At 40.4% G+C, this 24983-nt stretch overlaps 1 protein-coding gene across 3 annotated transcripts; it reads left to right on the forward strand.

The window, feature by feature from the left end:
• Positions 1-1690: 1690 nt before the first annotated feature.
• On the forward strand, positions 1691-24871 carry MFN1 (mitofusin 1). Of its 3 annotated transcripts, none has more exons than XM_027464235.3 (18): positions 1691-1827; positions 2176-2297; positions 2968-3103; positions 5915-6077; positions 6728-6852; positions 8447-8555; positions 11296-11403; positions 11798-11951; positions 12055-12122; positions 15978-16099; positions 16810-16936; positions 17228-17332; positions 18300-18402; positions 19418-19647; positions 20160-20315; positions 20816-21012; positions 22365-22499; positions 23305-24871. In XM_027464235.3, the coding sequence occupies exons 2-18, from the start codon at positions 2183-2185 to the stop codon at positions 23372-23374; spliced, it is 2223 nt and encodes a 740-aa protein (XP_027320036.1). In that variant the 5' UTR covers positions 1691-1827; positions 2176-2182; the 3' UTR covers positions 23375-24871. The 3 variants fall into 3 exon arrangements, with proteins under 3 accessions (XP_027320036.1, XP_005024741.1, XP_071898552.1); XM_005024684.5 differs by lacking the exon at positions 1691-1827 and adding an exon at positions 1846-2026; XM_072042451.1 differs by lacking the exon at positions 1691-1827 and adding an exon at positions 2018-2040.
• The last annotated feature ends 112 nt before the right edge of the window (positions 24872-24983 follow it).

Genomic DNA, 24983 nt, shown 5'->3' on the forward strand with positions numbered 1-24983 from the left:
TTAGTTCATTGTATAGAGAATGACACTGTCTGTAGTAGAATTGCTAATTTCCTATTTTAAGCTCATTCATCATGGCTGGCTTAATATGGTAGCAATAATATAGTTAACAAAATACTAATGAGAATTATATATGGAAGGTTAATTTTGCTCATACGGGGATAAAGGGCTGGGGAATGCTGGTTCTTCTGTTAAGAGTCCAGGGGGAAAGACATTTCTTCATCCTTTTTTTTTTTTTTTTTTTTTTTTTTTTTTTTTTTTTAAATGTATGTGTTTGCGCAGATCAGCATAGTGACCTGTGCAGGAAAACTGCATTTTCCTCATTGAAGAGGCTCTTTTGTAAAGGTATGGAGCCTGTGACAGAAAACTTGTGTTTTGACTCCTCAGTAGTTTCATGTCAACTTTTAAGTTGTATTGATTTCTGGTCTCTAAAATGGGAATTAAAACATGCCATAAGCATGTTTTGAAACCAAACTCTTAACTTAAATGCACACCACAGTGTCTAGTAAGGAAATATATTCAAGTTTGACTTGGCATGGATTTTACAAATTAGGGACTAACATTAGGTTTGCTTATTTGATCTACCAGAAAGTAGATGGAAATTTATGTGGGCTGCTGGTCTCATTTTACTTAGGGAAGGCATGTTGATCCTAGTGAGGGCACTACATGGTAGCTGTGAATTAGAAAAGTTGGGCTTTTTCATTTGAAGTGTGCAGGTGGAAGGTCAGGCGTGGTGCATTGGGGTGAACTTGGAGCACGGGAGCACTGCCAGAGACAAAAGTCTTCTCTGAACCTTACGGCTTGAGCAGTTAGTCTCAGTCCTGGATTAGAGACATTAACTAGTAATCAGAAATATGTCAATACATGCTTTTCTTAGGGATGCTCAATAAGTGTGTCAAATTCATCAGTTTTTTATACAGATACCTGCAAGCTTCCTCTGCTTGAGTGGCAGCTAACTAAAAGCTATCCAAAATCACAGCACGGAAGTAATTTCTATTTGCTTTTTGCATTTGGGCCTTTGGGTTAGAAGTAGAAAGAGCATCTCAACTTCTGGGACCATTTTTGGTACTGAACAGGCGAAGTTCTTTACCTAGAAGATTCTGGGACCTTCAAAACTAAGATCCTACGAATTATTGCAGGAACTGAAATACAACGGATGAATAACTCTGATTCTCCACACTGCTTATTAAGTGTCACTGATTTTCATTGGTGTTTGTGGCTGTTCCTATTTTCCTGTGCTCTCTTATGGGGATGTATCGTGTATATATTTCCAGTGCTTGGACCTTGGGGAACAAATCTCGTGTTTGTCACTCTAGGTGGCAGCTGAGTGATTAAACCAGGGTGCTGACAGAAGGCAGGGCCCGCAGTCAGGGCTCCTTTCCTTTGCTTTGGATTCCTGCAGTGCTTGGCAGGGGACGGGGCTTGTAACTCGGGACACCTTTTGGGTACAAAAGTCCCAAACTGAGGCTGGCAAGGGGCAAGCAGCCAAACCTGAGTTCTGACCACAAAAATAAATAAATTAATTAAATGAAATACAAGGAAATGGAATAAAATGGAGAGGGAAAAAAGGGAGAAAAAAATCCTGTCAGCCACGAGGAGAGGGGCGAGGCCGCCCCCGCCCCCCATTTGCCCCGTCTCCATTTCGCGCCCAGCCGCCCCCCCGCCGCCCTGCCCCAAGATGGCGGCCGCAGCCCCTCACTAAACATGGCCGCCACGCCCCCACCGGCGGATCCGGGAGCGGGCGGAAGCGGAAGCGCTGCTCGCGCGCGGCCCTGTGGCGGCGGGGCGGGAGGCGGCGGCGGAGGAGCGGGGCCCCGCGGCCGTTGCCAGGTAACGGCGGGGCTGGGCCCGGGGCTGGGCCTAGGCCTGGGGCGGGCGGAGGCTGCGGCCTGCGGGCGGCCGGGAGGGCAGCGCCGTGCCGCGGGGTGACCCGTGGCTCCGGGACACGGCTCCGCGCGGCGGCTGCCCTTGTCGTGGCGGTGCCCGGGGGAAGGGCTCGGGCTCGTCACGGGGACGCCGTGAGGGAGAGGTCGGTGCCCCCCGGTGCGCTCCTCCGGTCGCGTCCTTACTTAATTTTTTTAAAAAAAAATTGTAATTAGCGGGGGAGAACACGCGTGGTTTCACGCTGACACGGGTGCTCCCGGGTGCCTGGTCACTTTGAGGTGACTTTCCCCGCAGGCACGCCATGGCAGAAGCCGCGGTGTCCCCGCTGAAGCACTTCGTGCTGGCGAAGAAGACCATCACTGCCATCTTCGACCAGCTGCTGGACTACGTCACCGAGGGAGCGACTTTCGTGGAAGGTTGGTTTCCATCCCCGACACGAGGACCTGTCTGTTGCCTTGAATTTGTTTTGCAGTAGTGCAGTGTGCATTACCGTACAGCACCACGTGCTGTTCAGGTAAATGTACACCTTCAGAAATCGTCTCATTTTTATTTTATGTTTTTATCTTGTGCTAGCAGCAGCACTTAGGATGGTTACATGTTATAAAATCTGTATTATGTGGTAGGTGCCTTCCACAAGGGTCAAAACTGAACCACCTCTGCATTTATAGCCTTCTTTCAGTTTCTTTTATATAGGAAAAAAGGACAAACAGGCACTCCCGTTGTTGAGTAGGAAGGTAGATCAACACAATACAGTGCAAAGAACCCACAGTTACACCTTCAAGTTTTAGCAATGTGGAGGTGCATGTGTTGCCACACAGATCTGGTTGCTCATGGCCCCAGTGAGCTTTGCAGTGAGAGGATGAGATTAGACTGTAGGTTCACCTGCAGCAATTTGTCATGTGCTGTGTGGACCTGTCAAATGATGGGGTCTAATATCAGATTCTGTAGAAGGGTTTTGTTCATTTTGTTTTACCACTATATAATAAAAACTTAGATCTTTCACATGTGAGGTGCTGATAATCTAGATCTTGTGTCCATAAGCATGTAATCTGTTTTTTTTTTTTTTTTTCTTCTTTCTATGTGCAGCAACATACAGGAACCCAGAGCTTGAACATATAGCAACAGAAGATGAACTAGCAAAAATACAGGCGTATAAAAAGAAGCTGGCAGTCATCGGTGAGGTGCTTTCACGGAGGCACATGAAAGTGGCATTTTTTGGCAGGTAATGAACAAAATTACCAGAACTTAATTTGATCTCTCTTCTCTTTCAGAGCTTAATGTTCTAATTCCAGTGCATATAACCTACAAATAAGTTCTTCATTACAGGATTATTGTTTGAAACATAATACATAAAAGCATGCTCACCCTTACCTAACTGCTGTCGTTGATGCCGTCTTGCGCCGTTTGTGTAACTGAATTATGTATGTCTTGTTACATGTTTTATTGATAAACTATTTAAAAAATTGTTTTTTTTTTTGTTTTTTTTTTTAATAGAGCTATTATTTGACTTAAGACAACGTGAGGTGGTTGTCTTTTACACATTTTTTTTTTTTTTACATGATGGCTTTGTTTGTTTACTGGACTATAGTTAACAACTTTATGTTTATGTTTATTGTAAGTACTGAAAACTAAACTTTGAGCTGTTTATGTTTCCACGTATAAGCAACTGAAGAAAAACAGTCTGTTAGAGAGACTTGCCTTGCTGCTTGTGTCATTGGTTTAACAGATCTGTGTGATCATCGTTAGGAATAATAGTAGCAGCGCGCTATATGGCTTACAGATAAATCTGAACATAATATGAATTTCTGCTGCCATGAATTACTGACTAGGAAAAGTTCTAGTTCAAAGTCCTTGCTGGTAGTATTACAAATGGAGTATCAGGTCTTTTGCATATTTAGGTAACAATTCCAAAGTTACAGATTTGTAATCTAACTTCAGTTCTAAAACTAAAAAAAAAAAATATAGCAATTAATTTTTTAAAAAAAACTTTTGGTCACTTTGGGATCATTTCAGCTGTATTTTTATTGTTTGTTGCAGAAAAAGAGGGAGTGAAAGAGAAAAGTTTCTGTTGCACCCCAGAATATGTTGCTACATACAAAGTTTTTGCCTCTTTTTTTTTTTTTTTTTATAGAAGTGCTGTCAGGTTCTTGGACCCAAAGCACTGAAGCTTTATGTATCTCTGTTTGCTTTTAGTTGTGCTGTGTTTTGCTTTTCACTCGCATCATAGTGGAGAGGTTTGAAGTTTTCACTGAGTCTTAACGCTTCTCATAAATGTCTGTGTGCCACACATTGTGCAATTCTCTTCTTGCAAATTTTGGACAGTGTAGAAATAGGCCGAAAATCGGCCTTACTGAATGCAAAATCGTATGTTAGAGAGCAAAATCCTTCCAAGAGATTAAGGTTACAGTGCTTTCAAATGCTTTTATGTGACTGATTAGCCTGGTGTCTGTTAGCCCAGTTTGCTTCAGGAAATTTTTCTTTTTATTTTTTTTTCCCTGTGCTTAAATTTAACGTGTGGTTACTTCTATTTTCTGGAATATGACTCTTCATGTTCTAATTTTTAAAATTTTGTAATAGCATTGGAAAAAAATGTGTACAGTAGTGTTTGTACCCTTGCTTTTCTAAAAATGGTTCAGCTATTAAAAGAAAAACAATAAAAGGATCTGGGATAAATAAATTGGTTTTATCTCAGCCTTGACATTTCACAAAGTTAAAAGTTGAATGCGTTTACAAGTTGTGATGCTTGTTAAAAGATGCTTTTGCAAGTTCAGTGCAGGAAAGAGAGGATGAATGTAACCTTAACTCCCCCTCTGGCATTTTGAATACATTTGTAAGCTGTTGTACAGGGAGCACCGAAGTAGCTCCAGAAATGAATTACAGTCCACGCTTGCTTTGTACTGTTGTGTAAGAGTTAAGCCTCAAGTCTCTGTGGGTGAGGGGTAGGGGGTTAGAGCAAAGTAGGGCACTGCAGAGAACTTCAGGTTCTTGCGGAGCTGAGGAGTTGGCAAACAGTTCCATTTGGTCAGTAAGATTTTGGTTAATTTGCTTCTTTCCTTCTGAAGTAAGGACAAGACTCAGTTTCACGATTAAAAACAGCGTTTGCATTATAAGGGTTATAAGTGAGAAATAAATTTGCATTTTTATTTTTTGCACATTGCTTCACATCTTCCTTTGGAGATCTTCATTAGGCTGAGGTTATTGTCAGTTAAATGATCTGAGCTGTCCCTATTGGCTGTGATGAGACTTCCCAGGCAGTGATACTTTTGCACCACATCTAATGCTTGGTGGGCTATATCAGAAGCAGTGGTTTGTTCCTGAGTGGTACAGAACAAACATTTCCTGAAGGCTGTGGATGAAGTTACTGAGGTGGTAATGGCACAGGCATTTTAAGGAGTCACCCTAGAGCGTGGTACTTCTCTGCCCCTGTCATGCAACCTTTTCCTCATGTCCTCTGGCATCCCTGGAATTCCCTTAGCTTTGCTGTGAGAGGCATGTGGAATAGTTACCTGATCAAAACATGATCCTGCCCAAAATGCTCCGCAGATTTTTAGTCAGTCCTTTTTTGCAGGACTGCCAGTGCTGTCCCCCTGATGTGGGACAGGGTGCTGTGACTTAACAGTTGCTTTAAATTGGTCAAAGGCATCATTTTAGGCTAAATGCTTCTTCGCTTCTTCTGGTGCAGATTTTAGAAATGCCGTATGTAGATTCAGGTATGGCAGATACAGGCATGCTTCCCAGTACAGGTTGGGCTTGTTCAGCTGGTGTGAGTTATGCAAATGGCAATTTGCTTTCTTGCTTGGGTAGGCAGTGTTGGTATCAAGAAAGATTTTTGGAATTGCTATTCAGATGAACTTTTCCTGCACTTTCTACTATTTTCTGGCAAGCTGTGCTACTGGCTTGATGCCGAATCACTCCAAACAGCTAGCAAAATCTGGGTCTAACGTGGTTAAAGGGGGCACGTTCAGTTCAAAACAAAGGTGTGTTTAATGCTGCTGTACTGTGCTCAAAGTACTGCTATTTTCTTTCCCTCTAGAACAAGCAGTGGGAAGAGTTCGGTCATTAATGCTATGCTGTGGGATAAGGTGCTGCCCAGTGGGATCGGCCATACAACTAACTGCTTCCTCAGCGTGGAGGGGACTGATGGAGATAAGGCTTATCTTATGACAGAAGGATCCGACGAAAAAAAGAGTGTCAAGGTAGAGCTTTTGAATGACTTCTGTGAATGATTTTGAATTATTTCTGTACTTTTCATGGTATCCATTTCTCCAAAGACCTGTCTGTTAACAACAGTTAGAAGTCTAACTCATTACGTATTTTTAAGTTCTTATTCAGGAAGGAATAACTAATAAATGAAAATATTCTACTTCAAAATTTTTCCTGGATATTTCAAGGAAAATAACTAGCATGTGTCTCCTTGTGGCATAGCTTATTTTGAGAGATCTATTTTTACAGACTGACAGTAAGTTCTGTTACTTGCTGAAGATTAGGAACATTGCTCTCATTTGGCCTTACAGCGCTTACCTTATTTAATTGCTCATGTTAATGTGTTAAACCTCTGAGGCAAATTTGTGCCAACTCTCGGTATCGCAAATTCTAGCCCTGTAAGGAATACCACGTTGTGACTGCAGTGAAACTCCTGTTTGGTTTTCAAAGCACATCTCATTCTTTAGATGGCAGTGAGTCTGAAGAGGTTTAAAAAATAAATTAAAATTAACAAATATTCACCTGAAGTACGAACTCTGTTACTATATATGACAGATTTGCTTGAGAACCAAATTCGGGTTGTTTACAGACATGTTTGTGGTGCGTATTGCATGTGTGTCTTCTTTCTTTATGCTCTTTATAGACAGTCAATCAGCTTGCTCATGCACTTCACATGGATAAAGATTTGAAAGCTGGCTGTCTTGTCCATGTCTTTTGGCCCAAGTCGAAGTGTGCCCTGCTGAGAGACGATTTGGTTTTAGTGGACAGGTATGTTCTCTGTTTTAATAAAGACTTTCTCAAATAAATAAACCACTGTAATATTTATAAAAGAGGTTTACTGTTTGCTTGTGGTATGGCTACTGGGCTGCAAGATTATTGAGAGGCTTTTTTTTTATATCAGTAGTACAGAGTTTGTTCTTCTGTATATAGTGCTGCCTGTCATCGCTCCAGTGATGTTGGCCTTGCAGCAGTTGGAACACACAGGTGTCTTGTGATCAGCTGTATAAAGGACTAGCTTTTGGCTGAGTCCACTGCCACTTTTAAAACAAACACTATGGGAGCATGCATAGGGTTGTTGCAGCAACTATAAACCTTCTGCGCATTCCCGGTCCTTAAGTGCTTCAGACTGATCACATGAAGTGTGAGCGGTCTGGACTTCATATCTTAAAGCTTCTTTTAAGAGTTGCAGTACCTGCATACCACAGTAATGAGTGCCTGCAAAACAGAATTGCTGTAGTTGGTTCTGTGTGTCCACGTGTTGGGATTGTGTTTCCCGTTGTTTGTGTATAAAAGAATCCTGAAAGATTTAGTTTATCTGTGTCAAATGTCAGTATTCCAGGCCTCTTTGAGCTATGAACTGGTAATAATAATAATAATAATAATAATAATAATAATTTCAAACTGCCAGGTGGTCTATACCTAGTATGTGAATGTAATAGATTTTATTCTTGAGTGAACTTGTAAGCAGTGCTTTTTGTTGCATCTCTAATCTTGCACCGTTGAAATCACTGGAAGTTGTCCATGTTTCTGGGGTACAAACTCAGATCTCATGTCAGTACTAACGCCAGCCTGGCTGGCAAAGGCTGGTGCTGCTTTGTTTGACATACTGATGGACCTCTGAGCTTATGCAGTTGTGCTGTTTCCCTGGGGACATCTGCATAGCAGAGGTGTGCTGGAAGCCCAGAAGTGATCCTTGCCTGGGTATGATACTAGATGTGATTTAATCTGCACAGTCTTGGTTGCTAAAGGTGAAATCTTAAAAGACAAGAAAGCAGCCTGAAATCTAAGAACAGGTACTTGTAAGAAGAAAATCACCTTTTAAATAAAACAAATTTGAACCAGGAATAATTGAGCTGTTGCCAACAGGACGTGATCATCTTCCACTTAGTCCTGAAAAACTGACAGCATTATAGTCCTAATTTCATTTTAATTGTCACTATATTATGCAAGCTGTGCATAGATCTATTAATTTAATTAGGCTTTTATTAATGGAAAAAAAACTAATGAACAACTGTCCTTTTTGATTACAACCTAAACATGGGATATGGGGAGGAAGACCATTCTGTGAGACTGCCTAGATTTCTGACAGACTGCCTGTTACTTTTTTAGCTATTATGATCTGCACGTTTATTCATTAAACTGTATCTTGTAATGAGTAGATGGTCTAATGAGTGATATGCTAAATGGTAATGAACTTTTTATTTCTTTGCCTTAAGCTTGAGTTAAGCATTAGACTATAGATATAAAAATTCATGACTTACAATAAGGTTCTTAGGCAATCCCAATCTATTTTCATCAGTTTCTAAAAATGAATTGCTCCTTTGCTGAATAAATACAAGTTCGTGGTCTCAATTTTCAACAGCCCTGGCACAGACGTCACTACAGAGCTCGACAGTTGGATTGACAAATTCTGCTTGGATGCTGATGTGTTTGTCTTGGTTGCCAATTCTGAATCGACTCTCATGAACACGGTATGGCGTGCAATGGTTTTACATTAGTGTTTTGTTTAAATATTCAGCAATTCCACAACTGGAAGGCTGCCATTAGTCCTTTACAGAAGCTCCATGAAGCGCTGCAGGTAGATCGCGTGAATAGGATGTGGGGTGTGAGGCAGGAAACGTGTGTCCCTCCTTAGGGAAAAGAGAACCTGGTTTTTACCAGCTTTGCTTACACTGACTTGAGCATGAAATTTGTCCTTTCGGTTTCCCTTTTGATAAATGCCTGTAGCACTTCTCTTGTTTTCCAGTTTGTCCATATTTCTCAGCCAAAGACATTTGTATTATCAAATACATCAGTTACAAAGGATTTCACATACAGAAGTTCATGAATATACATGAAGTAGGTTAAGGAAATTTTTCTTGTTCCTTGCGTTCTTGCCTCGGAAGAGGGTAAATTCCCTTAATGTACCTTGTGTTGAGGACAAATGCTACAGGTTGCCCTTGTAGGACTTTGTGCTTTTTCGTATGAAGATGCTAGCCATAAGCAGTCATGTTGCATGGAATAGCTGAAGATGTTTTAACACCTTTATTTTATAAAGCCCTGTCTCAAGAGAAAGAGAGAACCTCCGTACACCTTGCAGCCTGAATATTATATGACTTGTAGAAAGAGAGCATATAAGGTGGCCAAGTAAGCTGTTCTGATATTCAAAACGTGCCCAGAGATTTGCTTTAATTTTATAGTGATCTCCAGTTTTGACTAAACTTCTATAAGTATTATGAATGCACACAATTTCAATATAAGGTTTCTGTGTTATTGGTTTCTGTGTTAATAGTGTGCCTGCCAAGATGTTGCGCAACACTATTGGGAAATCTTGGAGATTTTTATTAAGCTTCCTGTAGACAAATAAAATGCTCATCGTTGTTCTGAGGATAGTTCTGACATTTAGTGTTCGAGCTTTCTAATTGAGGAAGTTTTAATGCAATAAGGATCTGAATATGCAGACAGTGTTTCCTTGCGTTGAGTAGAAATTCGAGAAGGTGAGTTTAAAGACAACCAGTTCTGTTTTCTGATCTGAATCCACAAAGACTTAAATATGAAAGAGATCTGACTTAAAAGAAAAAAAAGAGAATTTTGGTAATAGTCAAGGCAAAGACAGGGTTTGGCACAACTGCAGCTGTATCTTTTCTGTTATGCCACACAAAGGGCACTTTTTGGCCTATAGTCTTGCAATTTCTTTGAAGCATAAAACTCTTTATTTATTTATTTTTACAACTGTCATGCCTCTAAGCCCTCATTTAATACTGAGCACCTTGTTACCATTAGAATCTAGAGGTGACTGGTATCCAGGGTGCATATTGGAGGGGAAGGGAGTAGATTCTAGTTGTGGTTGTGGGGCCTTGACTTGAGCAAACAAATTTTTTTCTCCTTTTTTTAAATTTTCATTTTTCAGCTTAGTAGACACAAAGTTGCCTTTAACAGTTGTATAACTGCTCTAAAGCATTTGCATTTTGCTTTGCATTGTGGCAAATGCTAATTTCTTTCTTTGCCTACACAAGTTTATCCTTCAGGTTAAACATATGGTAATTACGTTCTCATCCTGCTTAGGCATTATTTTTACCTTTTGCTGTAACTGGTTTGAGAATATTTGGCAGCTGCTATACAGCCAGACGTTCTCTGCATAAACACAATTTTTATGATAGTCCCTCATAAATTTTCATTAAACTAAGTTCTCATTTCTGCATCAGTAATCTTGTTTCACATACTTACTCCCCAAATGATGGAGACTTAATGTATCTCCAGCACAGTGTCCCGAATATCTGATGGTGACCTGCTGCAGGTTCAAAAAGCTTGTAACAGCAGAGATCTTTTCTGCTAGAGCTGTGCTGACTGGGGATTCACTCCATCGTGGTTTTTACCCATTATGTCTGCAGCAAATAGCACTGATGGGTGGTAGGTACAAGAAAGGGACCTAAATTATGTTTTCAAGCACGTGCTTGTTTTCTTGCTGAATGTTCCCTCTTAAAAATGGCTTTTCCCTGTGGCTCAAGCCATAAGATGCAATTCAAACAGGAAATGTAACTAACCTGTAGTTCAAGCTAATATTTTCTTCAACCTGATTATAATTAGAGATGACAAATATAATATAGTTCATAGGTGTAGAAACGAAATTTGGTGGGTTCGAGAAGAACTTGTTGGTAGCAAATACAGAAAAGGAAGACATCAGTTTTAGCCAGGCATCTTGCTTTAAAAAAAAAAAAAAAAAAAAAAAGGAAATACAGTAATGTTTTGTGTGCTCCTTCCCTTTCTCTTCCCCAACAAATATTGTGAGTGTATCACACAATTGCTAACAAATTTAATAGAAAGCTATAAGAATTGAAGGAGATAAAGTTTTGTAAGAGTGAAAGCAGAAGGAAAAAAACAAAAGAGCAAATGATGTGACAGATTTATAGAAGAATAGATTTTTTTTTTTTTGTTTCAGTGTTTTCTAAAATACTTGTTTTAGAAATTTTATTAATTGTACCTACTTTTAGAGAAATTAACGGCAGCTAATTGATGTCAATTCTTAGCATTGGCTTCAGTTTTAGGATACTTAATGACTTTTGAACTAACACAGGCCTTTTTTGTACTGATTATCTGTGGGTTTTAATGCTAATGAGGTATTTTTAATATGAATCTCTAAAAAAATCTTGTTTATATTCAGAATCTGTTACAGAAAAATGCATGGCTGTTTTGGATGTTTGGGAAGTTTTCTGTTTGTGTTTTAATTCTTAGGAAAAGCATTTTTTCCATAAAGTGAACGAACGGCTTTCTAAACCAAACATCTTCATCCTGAATAATAGATGGGATGCCTCTGCATCAGAACCAGAATATATGGAAGATGTAAGTGACTTGATGGCTCTTATTTGGAATTATTTTTGTATATTAAAAAAAAAAAAAAAGACCTGCACATGCATGAAGCATGCTAAATTGCTTCAGTGATACAGGTCTTAAAATGAAAACACCAGCTTTGTGTTATAGTAGCAGGATAAGTTATTAGATCGGTAAATGGAAATAACTTGCTGGTCCAATTCAAACTGCAGCATGTGCACACAGGTAACACAATGGGAATCTTGCTTAGAACCTTTGTTTTCCACAGTAAGCTTTGTTTTAAAAAAAAAAAAATCTTCTTTGTATTGCCGTTTAGTTTTGTAATGGTGGTGCAGCTCTGCAGTATTGATTTGACAGTGGCTCAATTTTTGCCTTTTTCTCATGAGCTTTTTTACCTTTTCCTCAGGTGCGCAGGCAGCACATGGAGCGCTGCCTGACTTTTCTAGTTGATGAGCTCAAAGTTATTGATCCTGTAGAAGCAAGGAATCGCATCTTTTTTGTTTCAGCAAAAGAAGTTCTCAGTGCCAGGAGACAGAAGGCCCAAGGGATGCCAGAGGGTGGTATGTAGGAACTCTTGCTTTTCCTCAAATACAAAAAAAATCATAAAACCCGATAAATATTTAAGATACAGTCATTGTTATGCTGTATTGTTTTGTTTCACAGGTGGAGCGCTTGCTGAAGGATTTCAAACCAGATTCCAGGAATTTCAAAATTTTGAGCAGATATTTGAGGTATTTATGATGGGCACTTTAGACTACCTCTTTTATTGATGCAAAGGTAACTTCTGTTTATGCTTAGCTTAATTTTACTGAACGTTACCGGTGTGAACAAGTGTTGGAGTGTCAGGTATTGAAACTGTGTGACAGCTTCGCTTTATCTTTCATCTCTGTTCATGTGTTTTCACTTCAAATAGCAGGTTAAAAAGAAGTATTGTTTAGTGAGAGAAGGGATCAAAACTGTCCTTTAAGCTCCTGTTTAGAAATCTCAATACCAATATAGTCTAAAAGATACAAGAAGAGACTGTGCTCTTAATGGCTTATGGCCAGTAGCTGACAGAAGTTTTTGCTGCTCAGTAAGCCTTATTCTATTCTGAATTTGTTGCTGTGTAATTAATTACTGTAATTCAGGACTCGAACAGTGTAACGTATTGTGTTTCACTGACGTAAAACTAAATATTTACTTGCATTTTTAAAGCCAGAGTTTTAAAATTATCATCATTATCTATCTCTTAGTGCTGATACTCTGAACACTAACACTGTTTGTGCATCCTCGTTGCTGTACAGAATCCATCCTTCACCCTCAGTTTAGCCGCATTCATAGCTGGAGTTTACACTTGCTTCGGAAGTAGGTCTCACCAAATGATGTTGATTTCCGTGTGATAAATTTAATTCGTTTTGCAGAATGTGGTAACTCTGAAGCTATTCTTGGTTATCTTAAGGTGGCATCTTGGATGTGCCTCGATTGTTCTGGGGGGGTGTGTTGGCACATCTCATGCAACACAAGCTTGAAAAGTATGACTGCAGTTTCTATCCAGCAAATGCTAGAGGCTGCTCTTGCATGCCTCAATCAGTAATTTCTTGTTCTGTATATTTAAAAATCCAATTACCTTTAAAAAATTTTTTTCTTTCATTACAAGCAAGCACATTTGACCTTAGTAAAACTTGCAAAAAGGAAGAAAATGTCAGACTGAAGTTTACATTCAGTCCTTATCCATGCTCTTGTAGTAGATGACTGAGTTGTTGAAATGATAAGTTTAGAATACAGGCAGGGCACGAGTTCATGCGACATAAAATTTCTTGTTTTTGTAGTGCAACTACTCATTGTAGCCAAACTTGCATTTTTGTTTGCAGTTTTAGTCCCTAGAATTATAGTAGGAAACTTCAAATCAGTAGGAAAAAAGTGGAAATTAAGCTTATAACTCAATTACTGCCATGTATTTATGCACTTTTTTCTACAGTCTCTTACAGTTATGTGGGCAGTTTCCTACGTTACAATGGCATTTCATTTGTAAGCAAGGCTGATACCGAAGTGGTTTACCAACTCTGAAATCTTCAGATCTAACTCTCAAATTACTGGCACTTTAGCTGATAAAGTCACTGATAACAAAAATGTGCTGATGTTTACCAGCACTAGGTCGTGTATTAACAGAAATGTTGTACGTCAGGTAGAATTTTCTGTGTTCAGTCTGGGAACAAAATTCTACTTGCTACCATGCTTAATGCATTGCTAGACAAAATTTTGATGGTGTTTATCTGTGAGTACAGCCTAAGCACTTCTCGCTAAAGCATTTTGGATTTACTTATATTTCCTGACAGAGGAGCTGCAGGTCCCAAGAATCGTGGATTACACTCCAGTCTGTGAAAGGGAAGGGGCGAGAGCAGGGATGCTTCTGTCTGTTCTTGCCAACAATTAACCTTCCCTGCCTCAGTCTGTCTTCCTTGCCCTTTGCTCCTTACCCCTGTTCGGGTGCCCTGCTCAGACTTCCCACGTCTCTTGCTCTCTTCCATCCAGGTCATATCTCTAAGCTGTCTCCTCACCTCATTTATGCACCTGTCTGCTTGTTCCCACTGACTGTATCTGCTGGGTTTGCTCCTGCTGGGTTTTCTCACCGTGATTTTTGTCTTCACTGAATTAAAAACTGGCCAGCTTCTTCCTCTTTTCCACGTATGCTGAGAGGGGGAACTGTTACTTCTCCAGTACTCCCAGATTCGGGATTTTAGTACCAGTTCCCCAGTGGGAAAACCTGTCCATCCCGAGACGGGTAGGAGCTTAGTATTGCTAGAATCTTAGAAAGTCTAGAAGCAACCTTTCAGTGCTAGCTTGCAATGATAATAGGAAAATTTCAACCATTTATGCTGTGGAATAATAGAAAGTAGTTTGTGTATATTTTTTTCTGAAATTTTACAATGAGATATGTAGAAATACCTTATCAGAATGACCAAAAAAACGTCTTGTAGCGTTCACTGTATGTAGTGGTCTATAGGGGATATTCTACATAAAAACAAAAGCCATTGTGCCTCAGGTTGTGGTGTTTGTCAAGTTGCTTCACAAACCTGCTAACAGAAATGGTTTGGGAAAGAGGGAGGCAGGGCAGAATAATTCCAGCTGTTATTCGGAGTCATTAGTGTGCTACTGCTGAATCCTTCCCTAACAACATATGGGATTATAGCAGGCTGTGCACTAAAAGTCTCTCTTGCTGTACTGGAAGTTGGCTGGAAGGTAGCTGGTTTTGATTATGCTATTGAAACATAGCTTCTATCTTTGTTTCAGTAAATGTTTATTTACAGACTATCAGCAAAAATGTTACTGTCCTCCTCTTACCTTTCCCAGTTGTATAATTAACCTCTGTGTTTTTCCTAGTGCTCTAACTTGGATTTTCTGGTTGTGTTGTGAGTGACTGTCATCCTTTTATCTACCACATACCAATGTTGGGAAGACTTTCCTCTGTGTCTAGTCTAGCTCTAACAATGTGCTGATATTTCTGAAACTCTGGCCTTTCATTGCTGATTTCTAGATCTGCTTCATCGAGGAACAGGGAATATATTTCACCCATTTTGTTTATTTTGCTTTGATCTATTATTTGTAGTTAGCTGAAATTTGTTTTTACAGCATATGCTAAGGTCATAGGCAAATCTTTACAAAGCAGCTTAAATGCTCCGAAAGGTGCATCCACAGATAAAGAGCAATTAACAAACAAAAACATCACCACCACCAAGAAAAAAACAGATCTGATGCAAAGAAACTAGGTGCTTGCTTTCCTTCTCCTAATACAGAAGATGCTGCTCTTTTGTGCCCTACGGCAGCTTGAGCTGCAGTTGCTTTAAAAAATCTAAGTCTTAATTTACAGTTTGCAACAATTGATTTGCTTCTGCCCAGGTTGAACATTTGCATATCTTTTCAGTCGGTGTTCTTTAACTGTTCCTGTACAATATTGGAGGTTGCAGATTCATCAGAAGCTCTCACTTCAGAGCATTCTCTGCTGATGTGCTTAACACGTCAGTAATCTCCAAAGGAGCTAATATTTTAAGGACTACTTAGCAACTTTTCTGTCTTGTGAGATAATCTTTGTTTCCTATTCCTAATTGTGTATTTTTGCCTGGAGAGTCAGTGTGACATGAGCATGTAAAATTTGTGTTGACACCGAAATGAAGCTGGAAGCTAAGAGTATTTATTGAAAAAAAAAAACACACAAAAAAAACAAATAAATAAACCACAAGCTAGGCAATATTGCCAGCATTCATGTTAGAGATTCATAACTCTAAAGGGATAGCTTGGAAAATTTTCAGAAGAGCTAGCTTTATTTTATGTAGACATCTGAGTTTGCTTTTTCTGTTTCCATTATTTATTTATTTTAAACAAAAAACCTATGCACATTACTGTGAATGAACATGGAGGTACAGATTTGCTGCTGTAGATTAATTTGAGATTTCAGTTCTGTTCTCTTTTGATTTCTATACACTTTCTCTCTTTTTATTTCCCATGGGTTTAAGTTCATGGTAGTAGCAGCAAGTGCTTTCTGACAGAGAAATTCCAGAAAGTGTTGGTATGGAATTGCAGTAATGTGTTGTGGCTTGGGCCCCTCGCAGGAGTGTATCTCGCAGTCAGCCGTGAAAACCAAGTTTGAACAGCACACTATCAGAGCTAAACAGATAATAGATACTGTGAAAAACATTATGGACGCCATAAACGTAGCAGCAGCAGAGAAAAGGTAGGTGGGCTGGAGGGCTGGTTGGTTGTGGTTTCTCCAGATCCTCTGAGGAGCCATGTCTATGCTGGTGGTTTCCTTGGGCCATTATGGACTGTAAAAATCACTTATCTCTGTTGGTAAGAAATAAAGAACTTCTCTGGCCTGTCAGTCACACTCCTGTTCACCTGTGTCTGGGACTTCTGTATAGGGCTCTTGGTTTACTTTGTTATTCCTTGTTAATGATTTGCAGTCTGGGGGTTTTCTGATCTTTTTTCAAAATTATTTGAAATTGCAAGGTTTTTCTAGTTGTATCCAGCATCTCAGCAGTGGTGTTTGGGCCTGCATAGGGAAGGCTAATTATTAAAGGCCCTTTTTTCTCCTCCCTCTATATTTAGTTGTAATTATGTACAAAGGTATACACAGAAGGTGTACAAAAACAGAAGGTGTACAAAAGTATTCCAACTCCAAATGCTGCTTTTTAAGATGTATCAAAACCCAGCCATTGGCATCACATTCAATCAATGTAGCCTTTAAATGCGCCTGTAAACTTAATGCCTAAATTTCAGTCGTTCTGAAATAGTGTCTTTGCTTTGCTCAGCCACTGTCACTTTGGATTCTCTTTGGCTGTCAGTAAACCATAAGCTAGATGGTTCATGCCTGATGGTACATGCTTGTTTCATTTTGGGGAGAATACCTGCTGGTGATGGTGATTTCCTTTCTGCTCTGTTAAGAGTCCACTCAATGGAAGAGCGAGAAGATCAGAAGGATCGGTTGGACTTTGTTCGAAATCAGCTGAACATTTTGACAGAAGATACTAAGGAAAAAATCAAGCGTGTAACTGAGGAAGTAGAAAATAAAGTAAGTAATGCAAAGAGGACAGTTTTCTAGTCAAGCAAAGAAGAGATTTGTTTCCCTTCTTTAAATTCTAGCTTACTTGGTAGGAAACCTGTTTGATCAGGTGACTTTGTTTCCTTAAGAGGGAGTGAATTATATCCAGTCTTCTACTAACACTAATCAGATCTGTAGCACGTACTTTTTCAAAAGAAAGAAAAGGAAAATGACGGTCCTTCCTGAATGTCAGGTAATTGGGTTGTTTTTTTTCACTCTGGCTGGAAAAAGTAGGAGAAACACTATTGTTTTGTCTTTCAGGTCTCCTCTGCCATGACCGATGAGATCTGCAGACTTTCAGTTTTAGTTGATGAATTTTATTCAGATTTTCACCCTTCTCCTCAAGTGTTGAAGCTCTATAAGACAGTAAGTTCTCTTGCACGGCTTGAAGCCAGGCTCTTTGTCTGTCTTACAATTTTTACTTCTGTATTTTCATAATTTGCATATAATTTTATGTGATGCTTCATTTAAGCACTACATAATTTTTGCTTTGTGACATGCATATTTGTTTTTTAAAGCCACAAAAAGTTGAAAATATTTTCTGCTTTGTCTGTAGAAAGATTTTTTTCAACCGTCTTTTTACTAGAGTTGTTATTGAAACTAATTCACTGAAATACTGATTTTGTCTTCACTTGTATTAAATTAAAACCTTACATAAGCAATTTTCACCACTCCTAAAATGAAATAGAACAAAAAATAAAAGGAGTTTGCAAATACCTGAAGTTTTATATTTTTTTTCAAAAAGCTTTGTAAAAAGAAAAAAAACCACAAGTTTTCATTAAATATTAATTTAAAATTTCCTGCTCAAACTTAGTATTTTAAAAGAGCATCCACCTGTAAGGTTAATCTTTTGCTCAGCTTTTGCTGCCAATGAATGTCATAACTCCCACCTGTTTCAACCTTGTTGATCCCATGGGAATGCTGTTTCTAAGGTGGTCTGCCCTGTCCTGGCTCTGCAAAATGCGCGGAGCAGACCTTCGTAGCTGTTGGTGGCATTGGCTTATCTCTGTGTAGACCAGTGAAATCGCCTCCTATCAAACGATGACAGGAAATGATCTGACCTGTGGTGGTGGTGTGCTCTTCATTTCTGTTGAAAAAGCAGGCTTTTCCATAGGCCTTTTAATGATTACAGGCCTGGAGAAATCCTCTTTGTGTCACTTTAATTAGATTTTCAGTCACAGTGTGCTATTTAAAAGTAGGGCATTTTCATGGTAACCTGCTTTTCTTGCCACTGCAAATAATAGCATTAGTGTTTAACATGTTTCTGAACTGTATAATGCCACTGATGAGCTAAATAGAAATTGATGAGCATATGTTCTTTCTGAAACTTCAGGAACTCAACAAGCATATAGAAGATGGTTTGGGAAAGAACCTGGCTGATCGTTGCTCCAGTGAAGTCAACCAGTCAATGCATCAGTCACAGCAGGAGATGATTGGTAATATGAGGAAGACAAAATGTTGACTTCTTGTTTAGAGGAAGACAATTTAAGAAAATGTGCTTTAAAAAAATCTTTATGATCATGATTTAACGTTAACACTAAAAAATGCTAAAGGAAAAGCCATCCTAGATGAAGACTGTGTATTTAGCTCAGTACCTTGTCTCTGGTATTAACCAGCACAGCTGCTTGGGGAGAAAAATAATGAGCCAGGGTAAATAGAGTGATCTGTCCCCAGCTGAGGGAGTTCTGAACCGGAATACTTCATCTGAATGAAGGGTTTAAGCACGTAATAATAAACCTGTCCTCTGGGAACTTGCCAAATCCTCATGTAAACCCATTTATACTTGTGGCTTCCACAACAGATTTATGAAATACGCTAATTAACAGATAATGTTTTTATAATGTTTTTACAACACAGTCTTCTCTCTGGGTCCCTCCAGATTCTGAGTACAAAACAAGGGTAGTTTCACAAAACCTTTGTGGTACAGTCCTATATTTGGCACTCTGTGTTTCTGAGGTGTTGAGTTTGTTTTGGTAATAACTTTATTGCGTATCCAGTTCTGCTCTGATCTGTTTCCGGTAATAAAAGATTCAGAGCAAGATCATTTAATTACATGATGCCTTCTTACTCAATAACAATTACACGAAGCCATCTTACTCCATAGCAGTGACTTTTCTGTATGGTGCCACCAACAGGCTTAGTCCATCCTTACCTTTTGACCAGAGTTAGAGGTTTTTTAGTTAATTTGTCTATTTTTTTTTCCTGTGGTGCTTCCTCTACACGTTGATTTTATGTGTCTGTTTTATCAGAGCAATAAACTGCCTGCTCTGTGAGGATCAAGACTGCTAAAATGTCCACTGATTATTTTATCCTTATTGTTTTGTTTTGTTTTAAAAGTCAGTTTAGATTCTTGGTACTTCACAAAGTTAGTCAGCAGTAAAAGCATTTAACTTCTGAATATGCTGAAGCTTTCAATGTTAACTCATCTTTACTATTCTATTTTATTTTTAGAAAATCTGAAACCGTTGTTGCCTTCTGGTGCTCAGAATCAGCTCCACTTGCTAATTCCATGCAGGAGGTTTGACCTTAGCTATGACCTAAATTGTCATAGTCTTTGTGCGGATTTCCAAGAGGATATCATGTTCCACTTCTCCTTGGGATGGACTTCACTTGTAAACCGTTTCTTGGGTCCTAAACATGCTCAGAGAGTACTACTGGGACTGGCAGATCCAAACTTACCAGTGAGTGTTTCAAAGACTAGGCTGACAAGTGCCTTGTTTTACTTTATTGAGGTTATATTGATTTTTATTTTTTATAACTTTATTAACTTCTGCTGTTTACCTGCTTGTTGCTACTTTCCCTTAGCCCTGTTGTGTGAAATACTTTTGGTGAGGGTTGTTTTTATTTGATTATATTCAGGGTTAAAAGGGAACAAAAAACCTTTCCTAAACTTCCTGCAGCTGTTAACCGAGTTCTGTTTTGCTTTGGATTGAACCCTCTGGTTAGCCTTTTTATTTGTAACTTGGGCATTCTAACAGCAGAGCCAGAGTCCAGGACAAAAATAGTATTCCAACCTGGTCCCCATTTGGCAAGGAACTCTCAGAACCTCTTCTGCTTATCAGGAGCAGACTTCTGTGCTGAAAAGTTCCCTTTAAATGAATCAAATCCTGAATATATGAAAACAAAATAAAAACAATCTGCTGTGTAGTCCCGTGATGCTTTTTATTCAGGCTGCTGTATTCCACTCTTCTAGATCCCTCGTCCTTTAGCTACCACACCGTCTGCTGCCAGCCTTCCTGCCCTAACTCCAGAGAACACACCACAGGATGATTTTATGGTTCCCTTGGTAATGAGTTTAGCTTCGCTGACATCACGGACCTCTATGAGCATCATCGTTGTTGGCGGAGTGGCAAGTAGTCTTAGTACCATTCACTGTCCTGGGAGTGATGGCAAAGATGAGGCCATTCTCTGCTGTGTGGGGTTTTGTAGCGTGCAGCATGGAATGGCATATTGACAGCTGGGCCAGATGTGTACACTGGGTATGAGGAATCACTTTGTAGTGAGAAAATTGCTCTAATTACTCTGAGCATAGTTGGACACGTGCTGTATTCTATCTCTCTATGTTGGATGATTTGATGGTGCCTTATATAGTTTGGAATTGGTGGGAGCTTTATTTTCTCCGTCCTCCTTCATTAGAAAGCAGCAAGGCTTCTGTGAGGCCCCGTGTCAACAGGGTGTCAGCTTATCTGGGTATATCTGTATTGCTCTACAGCAATACATTTCCCAAACTAATCTGGTGAAAGGGCCGTGCAGATGACATAAAAACGGGTGGAATTCGATTTCTTTATAGTCCTGATACTGATTGCACTCTATAGGGCAACTCTTACATTAATGAGTCTTCTTTTCCAGATCTGGAGAACAGTAGGCTGGAAGCTCATCTCTCTTTCCCTGAGTATGTATGGGTTGTTGTATCTCTATGAGAGGCTAACCTGGACCACTAAAGCGAAAGAGAGAGCCTTCAAGCAGCAGTTTGTGAACTACGCTACCGAAAAGCTGCAGATGATCGTCAGTCTTACGAGTGCCAACTGCAGCCATCAGGTGCAACAGTGAGTATGAGAGCGGCGCTGCCAGGCACCCAGGGAAACGTTGGGTTGGCCAGGGGTGGGCACCGGCTGTGCGTGGTGTGGGGAGGCAGCAGAATGCCCATGCAGCTTTAGGGTCCCTTGGCGTTTATCTTGAGGGACACCCACAATGTTGTTGGGAGGGGGTTTCTAAAGTGTGAAGTTAATGCCTGGAAAGGGTAGTGCATGCCTCTTCGTGTGTATGTTTGCATGTGAGAATCAGTCTTAAACTCTGTGCAGTACTTCACTGCAAAGACATGGGACTTAGCTCGGTTCCAGCAGAGGCTGAATTTGTCTGCTTTGAGATGAGCATTGAATCACTTCAGACCGTGAGCCCGGAGTTGGTTTAATTGTGAGCATTTGTTCTGTTTTCTGCCTCAAGTGTTGGTATGGCCAGGTTTTAAGCAGCTGGTCACAGTTCTTCTGCTCCGCAGAAAAGGAACTGAAGAGACGTGAGCTGTTCACAGTTTTTTGTGTCTTTGCCAAATGTTTTTCCACCTGTCTCTGCAGAGTAATGTTGGGTGACTGGCTCCTGCAGCCTGACCTGTTGAGTTTGTTTTGATTCAGTTGTTACTTCAGCAGAGTAGGCTGGCTAAATGAGACCTCTAACCAGCAGGGTGCAGAACACCTCTCCTGTGTAGCCCAGGCAATGCTTTACTAGCACAAAGCTCAGCTTCAGATGAGGAAAGAGAATCATCCCCGTGTCCAGCAGCATTGTGTCTCTGTGAGGACATGGACGAGCTGGACTCAAACCAAAGCTTCAGTGAGGTGAAGTAGAGATCAGAAGATTTGTCTGCTCTGTGGGAGAGCCTGCTTGCTGTCCTGCGGTGGTGTCAGTGTTCTGTTGTTGTTTTGTTTGTTCCTTTTGCTTGAGAAGGAGTCTTGGGACCTAGCTTGGGAACACAGGACCGAAGAGGCGAGTAGGACAGGATGTCTCTGCACGTCTGGGGCACTTCTCCTACTCACCTCGCCCTGCAAAGTGCTCATGTGCCCCTCGTGAGCAGAGCACTCAGTGTGGCACGGGCTGTGGCATGAGAGAGCACTTGGCTGCTCAGGCACGTGTTCCTGGCAGTCCCAGTCTCAGACTCAATACCTGTAGGTACTCAGTGAAAAATTGCCAGGCATGATGTTAGCATAGACTGAACATTACTATGTTCAAGGTTACTTTATAAATGTGAAAAGTACCTAATTCTCCTGATTTCTGCTGTTCTGTAATCTTCCTGGCAGCTGGAGACTTTGATTGCCGTGTTTAACACGCTGCAGTGCTGCCATTTATTGTGTATTATTTTTGTGGCAGGCATCTGTAAACTCTGACTACAAACTTATTTTTCCTTTAGGGAAATGGCAACTACTTTTGCCCGGCTCTGTCAGCAGGTGGATATTACCCAGAAAAACCTGGAAAAAGAAATCGATCGGCTTTCCAAAGAAATAGATCAGCTGGAGAACATCCAGAGCAGCTCCAAGCAACTACGGTAAGTCCGGGTGTGACCGGCCAGGAGCCAATTCCTAACCCTGCTGGTCGCTGTGAGGTTGGTGCTTGCTGTTACTTCAGGCTGAAAATGAGGTCATCACACGGGCAGAAGGGTTATGTTCCCTGTAGCCAGGTGGCTGAGCAAAGCTCCCAAAATCCTCTCTTAGTCAATCTTTACCTTACTGTGTTGTATGGGAGACAGCAGGAATGTGTCTTCCACGGGTAGAGCGCTGTGGCACCTTCCCCAGGAACCCTTCCCATAGGAGCAGCCACACTGCACCGAGCCATTCCGTTCAGTACCGTTTTTCTTTTATTACCAGCAGCAGGTGTTTACAGAGCAGAATTTCCAGCAGTGAGTGGTTCAGGGACTCAGGAGCAGCCTCTCTCTTAGTCTCATGTTTTCTCCCTGCTGTAACCTGCCCCTGCTGCGGGCTGCCCCTTGGAGCTCGGGCACTGACGAGCTCGATCAGATCAATGCCCAGCACTGCAAGAACAGCCTGAGGGGGTGGTGTGAGGAGCAGTGCTGAGCGCCTGCCTAACGCTGCAGAACCTCTCCTAAGTTAAATGCTGAGGGTGGGAAAGGTCCCGGTACCAGGGTGGTCCTGAGGAGACCTGGGGGAAGAAGCAACCCCCTGGCAGACAGCTGCTGGCCTTCCGCTGCCTGGCCTGGTGCTGCATTTGCAACATTCAGGGCTCTGACCAGGTTTTCTCAGCACTGTGGGTTTGCGAAATAGAAATCAAACACTTGATGTGTCTTGTGGTGGTGCTGCACTGAAGTCAATTCACTGCTTTTGTTTGTTTTACAGAAACAAAGCCATTCACCTTGAGAATGAACTAGATCGCTTTACAAAACACTTTCTTCAAAAGAGTAAATAAAATATCATTGGTAACTTTCCCGGTGATCCTTTGTAGGACAAAGTAGAAATTTTACAGATGACACTTCTCTGTGGAGTTGCATGAAATGATTATATTTTTAATGTTACTTTGATTACACTTAATAATTATAAAACTGGTTTTGAACTCTGATGGTGAACCAAACTTAAGAGCTGTGGGACTTAGAGTGTTATGTTTGTTTTTGCTGATTTTGGGTTAAGAATTATCCTTAAACACTAAATTTCTTTGGGCACTTGACGATAAAAACTCATATCCCTTTTGGTTTTCATTAATATTTAGCAGTGGCACTCACTTCCTGGCATCCAGGAGGAGTTTATGCAGGGAGAAAAGACTTAACACTGTTATCACCGTCTCCTGTTACCAGTTGACGAGGAATAGCCAGGGAGGAAGGATGCTGCTCTTTCACTTACGGTTGTTTTGTTTTTGTGTTCTATTGAAGGGAAGTACAAAGTCTAGCATGGGGAAAGGACTCTTGACTGTTCTAAAAGTGAGTGAAATTTTGTCGTGAAGCAGTTCCTCTTTGAATGGAAATGAAAGATGCTAAACTGTACAGCAGTCACTAATGAGATGCAGTGGCCTCCAGTTGCCCTGCTGGCTACTGCGTGTAGGTAAGGTGGCATTGATGAAGTTGGTGAAGGGGTGGAAGGGTCACTTGCCTCTGAGAGCACTACTGGAACCCGTGTGCAGGTGAGCTGCAGGTCAGTGGTGGCAGCACCATGCAGAGGTAGCGCAGCCAGGGGCGTGTTGGGCACAGCGCAGATGGAGGCTGCACTTGACAGTTTTTGCTCATGTGGGGTCCTGAACAGCTCCTTGGCGCTGCCATAGGGCAGAGGTCTTCGAGGTGAGACCTATGACAGGTACGTTTGAGTGGTTTTACCATTGCTCACCCCCAGCAGTGCAAAGCCTCTTAAAATTGCTGCTGCCATTGGCAATCACTTAACACCTTCATTTTTTCTAACCAGACTTTTTAAAAATAACTTATTTTGAAAGAGAAAGCCTTTTCAGAATATTTATATATTTTTATGGAAGTATTAATGTGACTAAATGAAATACTTGCAAATGAATAATAGCAATTCAAAACTAAGAGGTAGAGATTTGTTATTTTCCAGTAAAAAGGGCTATCCTAAAAGGAAATACATTTTAAAAGCTAATGCTAGAGAGGTAGGTTATTAGTAATTTGAAGACTAAGAGCACTGTTTCCACCATGATGTATTGTGGTGTGTGTTTTTGACTGTGCTAGCAGAAGCATGGCTGTTCTGAAACTGTCTTTAGCAGTATGCATGAAGTGTCTCAGGTTCTCTGAGGGAAATAATTGTGAAATATGAAAATGATTAACAGCCCAGCCCTCTTGTATATGAGGTTACACATATGTATTAATTCTCTTTTCTGGAGCATTTTTTTAACGGACATTGTATGAAGATAAAACTTTAAATGCATGTGTTCTATAATTATTTATTAAAAAAATATTGTCTCCCCTTTGCTTTAGTAAAATTATTTGACAGCTGTCGCAAATATGAAAATTCATGCCACTGTTCCCATGTGTACACTCTAGGACAAAACCTGTAACTTTTGAGGTTGAGTTTTATGTGTG

The sequence above is a fragment of the Anas platyrhynchos genome, chromosome 9, assembly GCF_047663525.1.
Source record: "Anas platyrhynchos isolate ZD024472 breed Pekin duck chromosome 9, IASCAAS_PekinDuck_T2T, whole genome shotgun sequence".
Taxonomy (NCBI): Eukaryota; Metazoa; Chordata; class Aves; order Anseriformes; family Anatidae; genus Anas; species Anas platyrhynchos.

What these genes read in the sequence shown, in the direction of transcription:
- MFN1 (XM_027464235.3), top strand. Translation starts at nt 2,183, where the DNA reads ATGGCAGAAGCCGCGGTGTCCCCGCTGAAGCACTTCGTGCTGGCGAAG. An exon ending in GGGAGCGACTTTCGTGGAAG is followed by an intron (nt 2,298 to 2,967) that starts GTTGGTTTCCAT and finishes TTCTATGTGCAG; the next exon opens with CAACATACAGGAACCCAGAG. An exon ending in TGCAGCCATCAGGTGCAACA is followed by an intron (nt 21,013 to 22,364) that starts GTGAGTATGAGA and finishes TTTTTCCTTTAG; the next exon opens with GGAAATGGCAACTACTTTTG.